General features: G+C 42.7%; 2 protein-coding genes across 2 annotated transcripts; both read right to left on the bottom strand.

Annotated features, from left to right (window-relative positions):
• Positions 1-2,806: 2,806 nt before the first annotated feature.
• LOC101941771 (interferon kappa-like) lies at positions 2,807-3,579 on the bottom strand. Its single transcript, XM_005297786.3, has one exon. The coding sequence runs from the start codon at positions 3,476-3,478 to the stop codon at positions 2,915-2,917; it is 564 nt and encodes a 187-aa protein (XP_005297843.1). The 5' UTR covers positions 3,479-3,579; the 3' UTR covers positions 2,807-2,914.
• Positions 3,580-16,353: 12,774 nt separating this feature from the next.
• Positions 16,354-16,991, bottom strand: LOC112059534 (interferon epsilon-like). Its single transcript, XM_024105433.2, has one exon. It carries the CDS (start codon positions 16,918-16,920, stop codon positions 16,354-16,356), a length of 567 nt encoding a protein of 188 aa, XP_023961201.2. The 5' UTR covers positions 16,921-16,991.
• Positions 16,992-19,348: the final 2,357 nt, after the last annotated feature.

The following is a 19,348-nucleotide window of genomic DNA, read 5'->3' as shown; positions in this document are numbered from 1 at the left end:
ATGAGGAAATTGCTGACTCCTTATTGGGGTGAAAGTTAATCTAGGGCAGTGGTTCTCAAACTTTTGTACTAGTGACCCCTTGCAAGCCACTGAGTGTGACCTTCCCTTATAAATTAAAAACACTTTTTAAATATATTTAACACTATTATAAATGCTGGAGGCAAAGTGGGGTTTGGGCTGGAGGCTGACACCTCACGACCCCCAGTTTGAGAACCCCTGATCTAGGGAGCTTCCCCGTTGAAGTCTTATGGCACCCGCTATCGGTATGCCCAAACTGCGAATGCTTATGCCTGTAAGTAGTTCTGTTATTGTCAACGGGGTAACTCAGGTGTGTAAGGTTAGTCACAGGCATAAGGGTTTGCAGGATTGTACCTAAAATTTAGAGATTTTAGAAAATATGATGGCACAACAGGCTAAATTCTAAAACTCTTGGTCTCGTCTGCACAGGGAAATTGACTGGAATAGGTAAAGCGAAATAAACTTCCTCCTATTCCCTTGCAATTCTTACTGCTTTAAAGGCACTGAACGATTTTACTGTGGCATTTTAGCTATAATCTCACTTTGCCCTCTAGTGCCCAATGTAGCAGTATTTTCTGCATTGCAAAATATACCTTTGATTGAAATAGATTTCCATACATTTGTAGTCAGCAATGCTGCGGCGATTACATTGCATGATGCAAAAAATAAGAGCGGTTGAGTAGGAACTGAAAAGAGAAGCTTAATGAGCTGAGAGTTTATGGGATGATTAGAGGACCCTGTGCTAACATCCTGTCACTTCTCACAGCAAAGAAGGGTTGGATTGGATTGAGGCTTGAATGGGGCATACTCGGAACAACCTCAGAGCTTTATAACATGATATTCATGATGTCCTAGCTAACACTTCGATCTGAGGGCTCAGTCCTGCAGTCCTATGAATTCCTATTGATTTCAAAAGCAATTTTGCCTGCTTAAGCACTACAAAATCAAGCTCCTGTACTAAGAACATGCACAGCAGGATGCTGGGAAGTATTGCGCTGTGCAGTCCTGATCAACATGTGTCATTAAAGATCCTAGGAGTCTTTTCCTGAGACTAGGTGTGTTAATGGACAAATTAATTTTGAAGTAATTCTTTTCAGCTTTCCTGAATCTCCCCCAGGTTCAGTTGGATATTTACTGTATTCTTCACTTCCTTTCTTAAACTGTTGTGTAGTTTTACCATATGCTCTTTACTAATTACTGTGAGTTCTAACATTTAACATTTTATGTAACTTATATTTCAATAAAATTTGCCATTTAGATTTCAACATAGTATGTTGCAGCAGCATGCTAGTGTATCAGAAGCAGGAAGTGAAACTGACAAACTGCATTTTCATAGTATAGGCTTCAAAAAGTGCACAAAGTAGCCAAATAATAGAAATAGCCATACATTTGTGTTTAAACATTCTTGCAGTTGTAATATTTAAGTGTGGTTTTAGTAACATGAGCAAAGAAAGTTAATTTTATAAACCATATTATTTTGACTAGTGTCTCATTCAAAAGGGGGTGGGTTCAGTCTTAACTTTGTTCCTTCAATCTTTCTTTTTTTGTTGTCCCAGATCCTCATTCCTTCTGTACTTGATTGCGTTTGTGATGTTTCAGATCTGCTGTCCTTGGACCTTAGTCTTTTTAGCTGATTCTTGATTTTTTTGCTTTTATCCACAGCTGGATATCAGGGAGGAAAGTTAGTAGGTACATCCTGCAAAGAGATCTGTGCCACCTATACTGTCTTAATGGCTGTGGAATATCATTGTCATCATTGATCTTTTATCAGATTGAATTTTACCATTACAACTTTGCATCCTGGTTTCTTGAACTGCTGAAGATGTGTTTTCCCCTGAATAACACACATCAGATTACTAGGGGAAAACTATGAGCTGAAGCTGAATTCAATTATCAATGATAATTTACTTTGTAATTATTATGTTCAGGACCATGTGGCTTTTGTGTAAAATATGTCGGAATACCAAGGGCTAACTCTTCCCACTGGTTGCACTTCCAAACAAAGGGTAAGGGACAGAAAATTTTAAGTAGTAATAAAATAGTGTGAGTAGTGGTGTGTGTGATTTCAGCAGCCAGCTTGAAGACACACACAGAGCATTAAGAGGTGTAGTTAGCTAACATGACCCTAAGATGTGTCTACACAGGGGAAAATAAGACAGGGTATACATTTAAAACATAATAGGTATTCTGGAATAGCTCCCTGTATGGACACACATATGCTGGAATAAGAGTGTCTGCATGGGGAGCTATTGCAGAATAGTTTATCCTGCAATAGCTGCTCTGGTCAATTTCCCTCTGTAGACAAACCCTTAGAGGATAACTTGAACTGCTTGAACAAAGCAAACATTGGAATTAACCAGACACCGTATCAGATATGCTATTTCCAGTAATGTATCTTGAAAGAGTGCTGAATTATTTTAAACAAAAACATAATTTAAAAAATATATAGCAGAAAAATACCATTATTTTATTTTTAATCCAAATAATTGATTGACATGATTCCTGAAAAGGTCATGGCTTGATGGTTCCTTCAGAATTAAGAGATCTTGTGTAGGCAGGTGAAATGGGAACCAAAATAAGTAGCACACTTTTCTCAGAAGGGAACACTATAGCAATAATGTTCATTGCCATAAAATTACCACTGTCCTATGCAGTCATACTTATTGAAAATTATGTGGGTTATTTTGTGGTTAGTGTGCAATTATTTGTTTAATAAAGAAAGTGTTATTGTTTATAAACAAAATATTTCTTTGCAATAATTTAAATGCAACAATACATAATTGGCAACATATAAATAGTAAGAGAAAACCAGTGAAATTTAACTAGAAGCATTTTCAGAATGTAGGTAGATAATTTTTTTTTCTGATTCCAATTCTCAGATCAAAATGTTTATACCTTAGTTTCTAAGCCTTCCTATAACTTTGTCAATAAACTGAAGACATCTCCTCATTTCCAGGCGGATGATCTCCCAGGAACACAGGCTGTATTGTTTGTCTTTTAAAAAATTATCTATCTTTTGGAAGTACTTTTTCAGTTTCAGTCTAATGATTTCTTCACTTCTTGAGAAGGGTTGTTTTTTCTCCATCTTCTCTGTCAAACATGCCTCCAGATGCTCAATTTGCTGATTAAGTCCATTCTGGAATCTTTCAAGAGATCTTCCATCCCAGGCAGCTAAGGTTAGGTTTTTGGTAAAGATATAGAAGATCAGTTGCAGGATCTCCTGGATTTCCACCTTGGCATTTTTTTTCTGTCTGAGCTTTAGAAACTGCTCAGGGAACTTGAAGTGAATTTTTTCACTTTGACATTGCTCAGGAAATTGTTGACCCATTTTGTTCAGAAGGTGTAAATTGCCCTGGATCACTTTGTTGTGCAGGAGGGGAAGAATATTACAATCCAGAGTTGAGATTTTGGTGGTGCACAGCAGCACCAGACTAATTTGCAGCAAACAAAAAGTGGTCATGATAATGATGATGTCTTATACTTCTCGACTGAGTATAAATCCAGACAGACACACTGGAATGTTTTGAAGGTCTTTTGTAGATGCCTGCATTTTTCTTGCATAGCTATAAACCTAATTATTCTGTAGGAGAACTTTTCTTTCATCACTTTTGGTTTTCAAGGATTTTCCCCTGTGTTTTTGAAACTTACCACTTTCACTTTCTGCTTAATGACTTCATTGTCTTGTATCACTTTCCTTTTTCTTTTGATCAGAAAATTAAAATATGGTATCTCCCCTTAGGTCATCTACTCCATACTCCTGTCAATTATCTATTGTAAATTTACTCAGGATTGAAAGAGGTCTCAAAGAAGTGCCAGATCTGTTACTGAAATGTCATTCATTCTTAATATTTTAGCACCAGAAGAGTTTGTTTAAATACATGTATAATGTTATCATTTCCCTTTTGGGACAGGAAAGTGTTTAACATTATTTAGCAGGACTTACTCTTCCTGAAATTCAGTTAAGAAGTCTCTGCCTCAGTTCCCTATCTGTAAAATTGGTATAATTCCTTTCTCTTTTGCTTTGTTTAATCTGAGGTGAGGAAGTGTGTATAGAAAAGCAGACAGGGCTGCTGTTTAGGAATTTGTATACTAAGCTTGTGGCAATGTCATTGATATTAGGATCTTGACAGGTAAGGCTCAATTTTAGGTTTCTTCTGCTGTTTTCCTTCCTTTCTATTTTCTCCTGCGCTAGGTTCTGGTCACCTCTCACTAGCTAAACAGAGTTGGACTGGCTTGATTCTTGAATGGGGGAGAGTGCTCCCCCCCACTTTCCCTCAAGCTTTCAAAGAACACTTCAGAGCTTCAGGAGTGGTATTAATAATGCAACAATGGACAGTTTTATCTGAAGGCCTATTTTTGCAGGTAAATTCCCATTAACCTCAGCAGAAGTTTTGCCTGCTTAGATTCCTCTCGAGTAGGCCCTCAGTGTGTTTTGAATCCATGCACAGCCTGGTGTCAGGGGGAAATTTTTTTCATAAGGTGTATAACACAGGTCTTTAGTATTCTATATTATTTTGTATTATGTTAGAGATGTATTTACATGTTGTGTTGTTTTAATCTTGGAAACTATTTGGTTATAAGGCAAACAAACAATAAGAGTGTCTTCTGAAACAGCCTGTCATTTCCCCTTGTTAAGGGAATATAACTATTCTTTATTTCTAGGATCTCAAAGATAACTGATGTATAGCACCTGGTTTATCATGACCACAAAAGCTAGGCCAGTAGCCCTGTGCTACTCCATTTCTCTTTATAGAGAAAAATCTCAATTTTAAATCTACACAAAGAATTCTAGAAATATTCTTAATGTGAATGATTTCTCTTATAAGTACTCCAAAATCTTCAGTTGTTTAACTTTAGTGTAAACATATAGTTGGGAAATTCTTTACTTCTAACCTCATATTTCCACTTAAAAGCAAAAACCTTTGTTTATTCCTTGAATGCTCGATGTGGTATAGATTCACCTTGTGATGTTCATTTGCAAATGTTTTGTGTCTAAATGAAAGCATCTAAAATAACTTGCTGATATCATTATCTGAACAATGTATCACTATAGAATCAAATAACCTTGTAATTGGCTAAGAAGTCACGAGTATAAAATTATTTATATTAACTAGGGAATTAGTTATCAGACACTGCTTAAATAACAACTTTCTCACCATGCTCAAAAACAGGAAGCGCCTCTCTAAGAATTGTTAAGAGAAAACATCTTCTTTGATGATCATTTAAGTTTAAAGACTGTTTTAAAATCTTTTAAGCTTAGAAAGTCTTTAAAGCTGAAAGGCTTTTATATAGAAAATAGGAGTCATTTGAAACATAATTTTTTAAATACTGAGGGAACTAAAGGGATCTCTCAGCAAATGAACTAAATAAAAGAGTTAAAATTCTAATGTCAATGATGTTTTGAGAATTTTCTTGTCACAAAGTCAAAAGGAAGATGACCATAAAGTTAAAGATGATTTACAGTCCTTCTACATGTGCATTACTAGATTGTATGTGAGCTGAAGAAGCTACCAGGACATTAAAGTGTTGAATCAATGAAAAGGTGATAGCAGCTGATATTTCAATACACCCAAGCCCCTGAAAGTGTTGTCTTTTAACATCACATATAGACTGTGAAAAGAAAAAAGTGTAAATCTCTCTAAATTTAGCACTTCCTTCCATTATTCATAACATAGAACATAAGAACGGCCGTACCATCTCAGACCAAAGGTCCATCTAGCCCAGTATCCTGTCTACCGACAGTGGCCAATGCCAGGTGCCCCAGAGGGAGTGGACCAACAGGCAATGATCAAGTGATCTCTCTCCTGCCATCCATCTCCATCCTCTGACAAACAGAGGCTAGGGACACCATTCCTTACCCATCCTGGCTAATAGCCATTAATGGACTTAACCACCATGAATTTATCCAGTTCTCTTTTAAACGCTGTTATAGTCGTAGCCTTCACAACCTCCTCAGGTAAGGAGTTCCACAAGTTGACTGTGCGCTGCGTGAAGAAGAACTTCCTTGTATTTGTTTTAAACCTGCTGCCTATTAATTTCATTTGGTGACCCCTAGTTCCTGTATTATGGGAATAAGTAAATAACTTTTCCTTATCCACTTTCTCCACATCAGTCATGATTTTATATACCTCTATCCTATCCCCCCCTTAGTCTCCTCTTTTCCAAGCTGAAGAGTCCTAGCCTCTTTAATCTCTCCTCATATGGGACCCGTTCCAAACCCCTAATCATTTTAGTTGCCCTTTTCTGAACCTTTTCTAGTGCAAGTGTATCTTTTTTTTAGATGAGGAGACCACATCTGTACGCAGTATTCGAGATGAGGGCGTACCATTGATTTATATAAGGGCAATAATATATTCTCTATCCCCTTTTTAATGATCCCTAACATCCTATTTGCTAAATTAATGGAGATATCCTATCTTGTAGAACTGGAAGGGACCTTGAAAGGTCATTGAATCCAGCCCCCTACCTTCACTAGCAGGGCCAAGTACTGATTTTGCCCCAGATCTCTAAGTGGCTCCCTCAAGGATTGAGCTCACAACCCTGGGTTTAGCAGACCAATGCTCAAACCACTGAGCTATCCCTCCCTCCCGATCTTGGTGTAACACAGTAAACACAACTGGAATGCGTGCAAATAATTCTCAGTGGCTATTGCCCACTTGAGGGAGGAAGAGTTAAGATTGCATTGTCATGTACCTTAATTGTGTATTTCCTGGTTTTCTGAAGATTATTTTGAAATACCTTAATACTTCATTTCCTGGGTTTGAGTTTCATAGAACTCAACACTCTGGAAGGCTACTAGACACCAGAGGGTCTAGTACATTAACAGTACATTCATGTTTCTTTGTCAGTGAATTTCCTGGGTTTGTAAACAGAAAGGTGTTTTTTGGAGGAATTAGTGGTCATTTAGGCAGTTGAGATTATCACACAGGTTGATATACTACTGTAGATCGGTAATAACAATACCTGGCATTCATGGTGCTTAGCTGTAGATGATCAGTGCAAAGTATGTTACAAAGGATTATTAGCCCCATTTTGCAGATGGGGAAAGTGAGTCACATAGCTGTAGTGTGACTTTGTCACCTAGCAGACTAGTGTAGAGCTGGGACTAAAACCTAAGTCCCAGTCCAGTACTCTCTCAATTAGGCAACACAGTTGCTATGTGTATCTAAGTGTACCCCCCTCCCCATATACTTTTATAGTGGAATGGAGCTAATGGTTGTGCTTTGAAATTGTTGCGGTGTGTAGTTGCTAACAGGGCCAGTGAGACATAATCTAGGTCCCAAATCTTGGAAGTTTTATTAGATGGTGGTTACAATACATTTAAGAGCCTGAGAGAAGACTTGTGTGTCCATCACCTTCACCACCCACTGCCCCCCCCATTCTCCACAAAATACAATATCCAGCCAATGTTTCTAGCTCATCCTCTCCTTCCTGTCCCATTACCATTAGGGTGTGAAAAGTTGCCCCTCTGCTGTTACATATTCATATCCAAGGAGCAGCTGACTAGAGAGTTACACATTTTCTGAGTTATGTAGTCTGAACTGTACACAGAGTGAGGGCCCTACTACTCAGCCACTTAACCAAGCCTCAACCCATAGAGGGGCAGGCCCCCCAATCCCAGCACAGTTAGGCAGGCAGAGCATCTCAGAACCCCTTAAAGGGGCAGGTCTCCCTCCTCCCCACCATCCTAGCATACACACAGGAAGAGAAGATGTGGGATTGACAGGTTCCCCCCTGCCCAATCCACTGTCCCCTCTTCAATGTCCCACACATGCCTTCCCCCTGACCTGAGCTCCCCTAACTCCTTGCCCCTCCCACACGTTCCCATTTAGTCCCTCTCCATAATATCTTACCACAGCCAACAGCCCCTTCCCTTCTCTCAGCAAGCATTTGCAGGTGTAATTTAAAAAAAAATAGTTTGAGCACTTTCTAAATTATCTGCTGTGCTCAATTAAGCTTTCCCCCAAAAAAACTACCCTCCCCATCCACAAGGCTAGACTGAAGCAATATGCCTACAGGTCTTCCTTAGATTTTTGCCATGCGTAGGTTTTGAAGCTATATTGCTACAGCTCAGGTTCAATGGCCTCATCATGTCCCTTGAATCACCAATGTCATGTAAAAACGTGGCTTAGAAACCCTCCCTCTTGTCTAGTCTTTCTGAACAACTGCATTGTAATCCATTTAGAGAGACAAGGTGGGTGAGGTAATATCTTTTATCGGCAGGGGAGGCTCTAGCTTTTTTGCCACCCCAAGCACACCAGGCAGGCTGCCTTCAGCGGTATGCCTGCGGGAGGTCCGCCGGTCCCACGGCTTCGGCGTACCCACCGCCAAATTGCCGCCAAATCCACAGGAGCAGCGGACCTCCCGCAGGCAAGCTGCCGAAGGCTGCCTGACTGCCGCCCTTGCAGGGACCGGCAGGGTGCCCCCCGCGGCTTGCTGCCCCAGGCACGCGCTTGGAGCACTGGTGCCTGGAGCCGCTGCTGTTTATTGGACCAACTTCTGGTAGTGAGCGAGGCAAGTTTTCAAGCTTACACAGAGCTCTTCTGTGGGTGTGGGAAATGAAGGGTATGTCTACACTGGCAGAGTTACAGCGCCACTCAGAGTGCTGAAGGGAAACCACTGTTGTGTGTTCACACTGTCAGCTGCCTGCACAATAGCGTGTTCACACTTGCAGCGGTATTTGGAGCGGTGCACTCTAGGCAGCTATCCCACAGAGCATCTCTTTCTCTTCTGCCGCTAAGAGTTGTAGGAAGGAGGAGGGGATCATGGGCCATCCGGGGTCCTGTCCCAATGCCCCGTGATGAATTGCTTTGCATCCCAGCAATCCCTGTGCTTCCATCCGCATTTGGCGCCATCTTTCAATGGTCTGTGTATTGCATGCTCTGCCTCTTCGGTCTGCAGGAATGGATCCTGCACTATTGTCCAGTATGCTGCTCGCTCTAACATGTCACGAGTGGCAGTGGAATTATTCCTTACACTACAAAGGCACGAGGAGTTTGACATTGATCTCACCACGCATAGTAGCTATGACACGAGATTGCTTGTGGCATTCACGGAGCTGCTGACCACAGTGGAATGCCGCTTTTGAGCTCAGAAAACAAGCACTGAGTAGTGGGATCCCACATGCCTGGGAAGATGAGCAGTGGCTGCAGAACTTTCGGATGAGGAAAGCCACATTCATGGGATGTGATGAGCTCGCCCCAGCCCTGTGGCACAAGGACATGAGAATGAGAGCTGCCCTGTCATTGGAGAAGCGCATGGCGATTGCACTGTGGAAGCTGGCTACTCCAGACTGCTACCGATTGGTTGCTAACCAATTCAGAGTGGGAAAGTCGACCATTGGACTCGTGTTGACGGAAGTGTGCAGGGCCATTAATCACATCCTGCTCTGAAAGACCGTGACTTTGGGCAACATGCGTGACATTGTGGATGGCTTTGCACAAATGGGCTTCCCTAACTGCGGAGGGGTGATAGATGGCACGCATATTCCAATTCTGGCACCAGGCCAGCGAGTATATTAATCAGAAGGGGTATTTCTCTATGGTTCTCCGTGGGCATTTCACAGACATTAACGCAGGCTGGTCAGGAAAGGTGCATGATGCATGCATCTTTCAGAACACTAGCCTGTTTAGGAAGCTGCAAGTAGGGACTTTCTTCCTGGACCAGAAGATCACTGATGTAGTGGAAGTCGATGTGCCCATTGTGATTCCGGGAGACCCTGCTTACCCCTTAATGCCGTGGTTTACAAAGCCATACACGGGGCACCTTGACAGCAGAAAGGAGCGGTTCAACAACAGGCTGAGCAGGTGCGGAATGACTGTTGAATGATATCTTGCTGCTGAGGGTGAGCAGGGAATCAAGGAATGGCCTTCTCCAAGAAAGTAGCTTCTGCCTTGCTCCTTATCCCCCAGCTCACCTGTGTGCAGCAATGGTGCTCCTGCCGCCCTCCAGTGATGGCAGAGTGGTGCGGGAAAGTTACCCTTAATGGGGCAAGAAACAAAGCAGCTCTGCCAAAGAACCTGCACCAGCAGATTGCCCAGTATCTCCATCAGAGTTTCCTGGAGATCTCTGAGGCAGATTCCCACAAGCCTGCTTTCTGCAACCCTCCTGCCCCCAACAACTTGCTTCAGCGATTCCCCAAATCAAATCCACTTACCAGGGGGCCTCCTCTCCTGTTTGTGCTTCGCCAAGATCCGACAGCTCGGACTGGCTAGCCTTCTCTGGGGTAGAGGAGAGCTCAGGGTTGCATGCATCTCTGACCTGAGTCATCCTTTGCCTCTGTGTTCCCCTCCCGCTCCTCATCCCAAGATTTCCTCCTCCTGGTTTGGTCCACTCTTGACTGGCACGCAAGCTACCGAAGTAGCCACAGTGGCCTTCACAGTGCAGGTGAGGTCACCACCAAGTATTGTGTCCAGCTCTTTGTGGAACTGGCGGCTTGTGGGTGCAGCACCAGTTTGCCTCTTGCACCTTGTAGTAGGCATTCTGCAGCTCCTTCACTTTGACCCTGCACTGCAATGTGTCCCGGTCATGGCCCCTTTGTCATGCATTGTGAAATCTGTCCAGAGGTATCACAATTCCTACGGAGGGAGCACAGCTGGGACTGGACAGCCTCCTCTGCCCAAATGCTGATAGGTCCAGCAGCTCGGCATTGCTCCAAGTGGGGGAATCGCCTGGTGCATGGAGCAGGCATGGTCACCTAGCAAGATGTGCTGAGACCACTGCACACATCACCGAGCAAACAGGAAGGGGACTTTCAAATTTGCAAAAGAATTTATGGGGTGGGGATGACGGTTGGTCATCTGAGGGCAGGGCAGTAGAGTTCAAACCGATGACGAGAGAGGCGAGAACAGGCATTGTGGGACACCTCCCCGGAGGCCAATTGCAGCACTATAATCAACCAGGGTGTCTTCACTGGCACCGCAGCACTGTACCCCGGCGCAGAAAGCTGTACGGCTCTCATCGGGGTGGATTTGTTACAGCGCTGCAACTGTGCAGTTTCTGCGCACTAAGTGGATTGGCAGTGTGTACACCTCGGGAGTTACAATGCAGAAAGCTGCTTTACTGTGCAGAAACTTGCCAGTGTAGACAAGGCCTGACTCAAAGGGATGCTGTTAAGTACCAGGTTTGAACAGATTGTTTAACATAAGTAGTTAACACATTTCAAAGGAGTACTTGTGGCACCTTGGAGACTAAAATTTATTTGGGCATAAGTGGCTTTTAGCCCATGAAAGCTTATGCCCAAAAAATTTGTTAGTTTCTAAGGTGCCACAAGTACTCCTCATTCTTTTTGCTGATACAGACTAACACAGCTACCACTCAAATGTTTCAAAGGATCATTCAAGGTGAAGTGGCCCGTTAACACCCCATCCATTTGCCATGCACCAATCCTGAACTGGAAACCTTTTTAAAGGTCACATTTTCAATATCCCAAGGGGTTGTGGGAGCTATGCACTTGCTGGGTAAATGGTGAATGACTGAGATCAGTTGTGCAGTGGGGATGATCAGAGCCAGAGTTTGAGCCCCAGTTCTGTGCACCGAAAAGAGTTGAATGGGTCAGCTTTAAGAAATGCTGTATCTTGGGAACTCCCTTGCTCCATTGACCCCAAAGTCGCATCAGTAACCCTACCCCCCGACACCCCAAACATCAAGGCAATCCACCTAAGCAGGTAGAGTTTAAAATTGTCCTTTAAATAGGAAGGGCTTGGCACGGAGGAACATTCAGGAGAGCGTGGCAGGGCCTGGGTCAGCCCCCACAGGGGATGGGGAGGGAGTGCCATCCAGCCCTGCTTTGGCCCTGCCACAAGCTGCACCCCCACTGCACTCAGCCCTTACCTCAGCCCAGCCGCAGCTCTGCTCCTGGCCCCAGCTCCAGCCTCTCACCCTGGCTCTGAGGGGGAGGGGCAGCACACCGATCACATTATGGGGGGAGAGGCATGACAAAAAGTTGTGTCACCACTCTTCTAGCCTATACATTTTTAGTGTTCTTTGTGATAGTTTCTTGGTACTCACATTACAACACCCCTTTCTACCCACCACTAGGGTATGTTAATTCTAGTGTCCTGATCAAATTGAAACTACAAGGGGGATTTGAGAATTAGATCCTGACACTACTAATTTCTTCATCTAAATTGTTTTATAGTGTTGCTATATTCTTTAAAATGATTAGAGTTCTTTAAAATCCTAGCCATAGTTTTAGTTAGCTATGGCCTAATCCTAGTTATTTTATTTAAATTAGTAGTCTCATTAAAACCCCTCCTGGTTTAATGAGTGGGATTTGGCCTTTTGCATTTATTTCGATGGGATAGTAGCAAGAGATAAATCCCTGTAGTGTCCCCAGAATCCTAACTAGTAAATCAAGTGGGAATACATCAAAGGCACTGATCGCATGTGAACAGGTTTGGTGCACTCTTGCATTTAATTTACTGTGTGTTCTAGGAATGCAGAATCAGAGTCCCTGAACTTGCTGCAAAGTGACATGATTGTGTGATAAATGCACAAATCAACAGATGTCACTGCTTATCTGGGTAACTATCACACCTGGAGTAGTTTTCTAGATTATAAAAATAATTTTATTTACAAACAGTGTGAAAGATGATTTCAAACAAATAGTGCTACAAACAAAATAAAGTAAACAAAGTGTTTTCAGTTTAGGAAACAAAAGTAATAGTTTTAAATACTCAACTCTTTAGGTAATAACTTGGTATAAACTGTTTTGTTTGATCCAGGACCTGATCTTTATATCAGACTTTAAGCCTTCTGATGTTGAGTAAACAGATAACTTAACTTAGTTTCTGTTTGGAGAATTTCTCAGGCATATAAGCAAATAAGTTCACCTTTGGGGAAATAGGTCTTTGCAATGTTTCATTCCCCTGTCAGTGTCAGGGTAAAGCTTTAGATCCACACACTTCCTGAATTGATTTTTTCCCCTCCAAATCTGCATCTGAACATGTCTCCAGGATGTTCATTTTGGCATGTCTTTACGGAATTACCATTCCGGGCAATTTGGGTGAGATTTGTATTAAAGACACTGAAGCTCTGATGGCGATCTCTTGGACTGTCATCTTAGCATTTGCAGCAGACACATAGCTGTCAAGTTCACGTAGTCTTACACTCCCTGTCTGTTAATGTCAACTGTGGATTGTAAAGTCTTTTGCAGACTCAATATATTTTAATCCATGTTTCTGAACTGATTTATGTCCAAGTCTTAAAATTTTCGTTTTTTAACAAAGTGGTTTCCCTGCTCCGCCACCATCATTTTCCTCTTCTGTGAATTTTAAGACGTGAACAAAGCATTTCAAAATATCATGAAAGTGAATTTGATCATACAGAACACGTGTAGAGTGCATGTTATCTCAGTCTGTTGCTTAATTCAAAAGGCAGAAACTTTTCACTTAGAAGAGGCAACTGAGAAATGTGAGATTCTGGCGTAGACTATTTCATTCGGTTGTCTTTATATCTGTAGCTGAAGTACTGATAATTCCAAGCTGGAATGAAGAGGGAAATAGTTCAAACACACAATCTGTTTCTAAATGGATCTCTAATAAATATTTTCAGAAATGAGCATCTATCTTAAAATTAATGCAAGAAAGTTAAGTTAAGGTGCTCTTGTGTGTATAAACTGAAGCAATGCAAGATTTATTGGCTCTGTATAGCCATGAAGAAGAAGAACAGAAAAATTCTACTTATCCCTTTCAGCCTGCCCCTCACTCCCTCTCTAACAGGAGTCACTTATGTAGTGATAATGCAATATGGGGACAGAATATTCACTCAAGATGACACTTCTGTTTAGGACGGGTGGGCAAATTTTTTGTGGGCTACATTGGGAAATAGAAATTGTATGGTGGGCCATGAATGCTCACAAAATTGGGGTTGGGGCATGAGAAGGGATGAAGGCTCTGGTTGGGGGTGGGACTGGGGATGAGGAGTTTGGGGTGTAGGAGGGTGCTCTGGGCTGGGACTGAGGGGATGGGGGGGGGATCAGGGCCAGGGTGCAGGACGGGGTGCAGGTTCCAGCTGCGGATGAGATGTTTAGGATGCAGGAGGATGCTCCATGCTGGGATCAAGGGGTTTGGAGAGCGGGAGTGGGAATCAGAGCTGGGGCAGGGCTCCAAGTGGCGCTTACCTCAAGCAGCTCCCAGAAGCAGTGGCATGTCGCTTCTCCGGCTTCTAGGCCGGGAGTGGCCCCAGACTCTAGGTGTGGTGTGGCCCCCAACCTGGTGACCTGGCTGAAGCACCAGAGCGGGGCCAAGCCACATGGTACAGCCCCCAACCTGGCTCCCCAGCGGGAGCTCGTGGGCCAGCTTAAAATGGCTCATGGTCTGGTTCCAGCCCATGGGCTGTAGTTTGCCCACCCCTGGTTTAGGACAATAAAGTTGAGGAAGATTGTTTAGAGGTAGCTTGTTCTCCTCTCCATTCCTTCAACCTATAGGAAATAATTATATTCCTGGATATACAATGTTTGTTTATATAATACACACAACAAATATAAGTGAAAAGGGATTTGTGCCTCCTGAGAGTGCCAAAGCTGTATAGAACACAGAAAAAATATAGCTTATGAATTTTGAAGCCTATCAAGATTACCTAAAGTTCATCCTTTTTAATGCAAAAAGGGACACACTTAGAATCTATTCTAATCCCACAGTGTTAGAAACAAATGCTCGGTGCCTCATTTGAAAACGTAGACTCTCCCTTTTCTGGTATAAAGGTTCTGGCCAGAAAATGTCAAGCACCCATGCTCTGAAAGTTGGGTCCTTTTAATGTCAAGTTGGGCATCTGAAAACTGAGGGCCCCAAAAATCACTACATATTTAAATAAAAGCTAAAACTCCCACACCTCTTGACTGAGTTTCTAGGCCTGATCAGTTATATCAAGTCTGACTTTCAAAGAGTCATCGGTCCAGGACTGAACGTTATTGCCTTGGGCTTCAAGCTAGTGTAATTTTTTGGGGGAGGAGGGGTTGGTGGTAAGTACACATTTTTAGGGTGGAGGGGAGGGAAACATTTTTGGCAAGCTTTTAAAAAAATGTAAATGCAACTGTATGAAACTGTTAGGGGCTTGCAATATTTGAAATAATTACCAGCAGAGATGATTAGTGGGCTGGGCTCAGGTGAGGCTATCAAGGGGCCTGAAATAGAATGCATCACCTAGATATTACCATATTGTTACATGGCATCTTATAAAGAGAAAAATATACATACCATTACAAATCCAGTGGTACTAATTTACAGCACTTGCACAGTAGAGGAAGGTAATCACCTGATCTTGCTACTATTGAAGTCAAAGAGTTTAGCAAATGGTTTCTATGGGAAGAGAACCCTAAATACAGCAACTCCTTGTTTAACATTGTAGTTATGTTCCTGAAAAATGCTACTTCAAGCCTAACGATGTTAAGCGAATCCAATTTCCCCATAAGAATTAATGTAAATGGGGGGGGGGAGGGGTTAGGTACCAGGGAGATATAGATACACACACACACAGTAAGTTTTAAGCAAACAATTTAATGCTGTACACGGCAATGATGATTGTGAAGCTTGGTTGAGGTGGTGGAGTCAGAGGTTGGGATATTTCCCAGGGAATGCCTTACTGCTAAATGAGGAACTAGCACTCAGCTGAGCCCTCAAGGGTTAACACATTGTTGTTAATGTAGCCTCACACACAGCATGGCAGAGAGAGAGAGAGAGAGAGAGACACACACACACACACACACGCTGTGTGTGTGAGACGCGCATTGCCCCTTTAAGTACGCTGACCCCACTCTAAGTACATTGCCTTTTTAATTAGATCAGCAAGTTGAGACAGCAGCTGCTGCCAAGAAGTTCCCTCTATCCTGAGCCCTGTCCTATCCCCCTTGCTCTGTGGATGAGGTAAGGGGATGACAACACCCTGACATTAGCACACCTCCCCCACTCTCCTCTGCGTAGCAAGCAGGAGGCTCCAAGAAGCAGCTCCAAGGCAGAGGGCAGGAGCAGCACATGGCAGTGGGGGGAGGGACAGCTGAACTGCAGCAATTGATAGCCTGCTGCCACACAGGGAACTTAGGGGAGTGGGGAGCTGATGTGGGGGCTGCTAGTCCACCCTGGTTCCAAGCCCCCACCAGCTGCAACGTGCTGCTCTTCCTGCAAGCAGTGGACAAAGCAGGCAGCTGACAAACAACGTTATAAGGGAGCATTGCACAACTTTAAAAAGCATGTTCCCTAATTGATCAGCAACCAAACAAAACAACATTAACCAGGACAACTTTAAATGAGGAGTTACTGTATATTAAATTCTACTTCATGCCTTTTGGGTTGCAATATTGTTTGAAATAAGTTATTCTGAGGATATTTATATCTTACCTTAGTTTTTAAGCCTTTTTATCAGCTGGTCAACAAACAAAAGACATCTCCCCATTTCCAAGCGGATGGTCTCCCAGGCACACAAGCTATATTGTTTTTCTTTCAGGAAATCCCTGATTCTTTGGAAGTATTTCTTCAGTTTCAACATGGGGAACAGGAGTTTCTTGTTGCCCAAATAGGGACTCTCATTCTCCATCTCTAAATGCAAACATGTCTCTAGCTTCTCAGTTTGCTGGTGAAGTCCATTTTGTAATGTCTCTACAGAACTAGTGTCCCAGGCAGCTTGCGTGAGGTTTTTGCTGAAGATATTGAAGATCTGCTGGAGGATCTCCTGGATTACCATCTTGGCATTCTTCTCCTGGGACTCTCTGGGCCTGAGAGCTTTCTGGGGGAGCCTGAAGTTCCTATTTTCATTTAGGCATTGTAGAGGAAATTGTCCACCCATTTTGCTCAGAAGCTCTAAGCTTTCCATGTTCATTTTATTTTGCTGGAAGTGAAGGATGGTACAGTCTAGAGAAGAGATTTCAATGGAGAACAGCATTATAAGGCAGATGTGCAGCAAACACATGGTGATCGTGAGGTCTTCTTTTGCTCCGCCTCTGTGTGAAGTGTTTTGGAGACAGCAGCTTATGCAGTGTCTTTCATGGATATATTTTTCATCCATGTCTGTGATTTAAATATACTATAGGTGAAGTTCTTTCATCACTTTCTGCATCTCAAGTTTTCCCTTGAGGCTTATTTGCCCTTTGTCTAATTGCTTCATTTTTTGGTATTTTTTCTACTCTCCTTTTTTATGGAAGTGAGCAAATTACAAAGGTTGTAATAGAAATGCATACATGTCTGTCAATTATACAAGTGCTGGTATATATAATGTACTAAATATGGCATTCTACAACACATTTCAGTTCTGAAATTATTCAAATATTAGACCTTTCATTTTTATAGATATGTTATCTGCTGGTAATACAATATCTAGAGTTGAAGTGGGCCATATGTGTCACTGCACTTCAATTTAAAGTCACCTTGTGTAGTAATTGTCACTCCTATACAAGTGTTATATATGAATACAGGTATCCTTACGGTAATGGTTACTAATTTAATGAGCTAAGCAGACACACAAACTGCTGTTTCTAAGTCAAGTGCTTCCTCAGGGGTCTAGTGTGCTGAGGTTTCCCAAAAGTTTATCTGCTTCTTCTGAAGATACAGTTAGTTAAACGCACAACTATTTGTTCAGGAAAGAGTGAAAACTCAATCATTAGTCTCAGTATTACACTAACTTGCTTTCAAAGTTATGTCTTTTTAATTTCATCTGGTTACCAACAGCAAACATATGCAAAAGATGTAGGGAAATGTAATGGGCTCAGAGCAGGCTAATGGAGAATTGGAATGGTGGGCACATGACAACTAGAAAGGAAATTTCTGAAATATTGTCTGTTCACCCTGAACTGACTGTTATAACATTACTGGAGGGGAAAACCTTTACTGTGCTGAAAGACATTCCTTAACTAAAATGCATGCAGACAGACATGAGTAAACTGATTATACAACATGAAATTAATCCCCCCTTATTTATATTTCATACTGTCTAATAAAAAGGGGGGGTAATTTTATGCTGTATAATCAGTTTACTCATGACAGTCTGCATTCATGCCATGTCTCTGGTCTTTGCACATTTGCCAGCAAACTATAGTAGTCCATATCCTGGCGGGGAGGGGGGAGGAGGGGAGAGGGGCTGATTCTACAAGTGCTCCTTGGCCTTTATCTCTACTGGTTTCTGAGTGGGGATCTGCTGCACCCTCTCCCCCTTGACTTTTCTGGCTGGAGAATTACCTCCCTTGCTCTGGAAGAGTCTCCCCAACTGCTTCTTCATGGAAGAGTACCCCTCCTTTCCACACACAAAGCATTCAGGGCTATCCATCAGCATTTCTCTGCTTCTGGCCTTCATACCCAGGAATCAGGCTACCACCTGCAACATTCAGACTCTTTATGTCCTGACTTCCCTATACTGGAAACAGGAGCCCTGGGCATTACTCTCTTGCTGATGGTGGTGGGCCTCATACTACTGCTGCTGATTCTGTTAGACTGACCATAGCACTTCCCACTGCCTCTACTGATCCTGCAGTAGTTTCAAGAAGATACTGCAGTCCCTGGTGTGACTCTCTCCTTTCTCTTGCTCTCCACTGCTGCACTGTTGGCCTTCTTAATTGGAGAGGATGTTACAGACTAGGCTAGTTGTCATAGAGCTGACCACTTCTTCATGGCTCAGGGTCACACTTTAGGCAGCCTGCCTCAGTTTCTCCTCTTCAGGGGCTTTTAAACTCCACTCCCCAGTCCAAGGTTAACTTAAAACATTGTCCTCCTAGAGTCCAGTTTATTTAGTCCTTACAGCATTTGGCTCTCATGGCCAAACCCTCATTTAATGTCTTTCTCCCCTTAGATTCAGAGTCCCCAGCCCACCTTCCTAGAGCTGGGTGCCAATTCAATCACTGTTCACAAGCCTTACCTGGGTGGAGGTCAGATTTCTAGCTCTGACTTCCAACCACCCCTGGGGTTAGGGTCTTCTCTGCTAAAATCTCTCTCACTCTTTGCCATTTCCTGAACTCACTATAACTTCCTGCTGCTCTTATAATAGAATCACCTGATCTCTCTCAGGTATGTCTCTTCAATAATGAGGGTTGGCTGTCCCCATGCCTCTATCCCTCAAGGGGCAAGCCACATTGTTACAACCATCTTCTTACTGAAGAAATATGTAGCCCGTGTGTTGTTCCATCTGCTCACCTTAGTAGCATACATTTTCCTACTACTTTGTTACTATAGCTCTTCAGAGTTAAGCACAGCTATATAAGAGCAAGCTGGATTTTATTCTGGCTTGTTTAACATCACTAAAATTGACCAGTTCTCAAGTGCAGGGCTCAAGAAAGGGATATTCTGGAATAATATGCCCTAAGGAATCTTTTCACCCCAAAGGCTCCCAGATTGATTTTGCAGGGCTGTCA

Source organism: Chrysemys picta, chromosome 6 (assembly GCF_011386835.1).
Source record: "Chrysemys picta bellii isolate R12L10 chromosome 6, ASM1138683v2, whole genome shotgun sequence".
Lineage (NCBI taxonomy): Eukaryota > Metazoa > Chordata > Testudines > Emydidae > Chrysemys > Chrysemys picta.
This window is presented reverse-complemented; position numbering and strand designations above follow the sequence as displayed.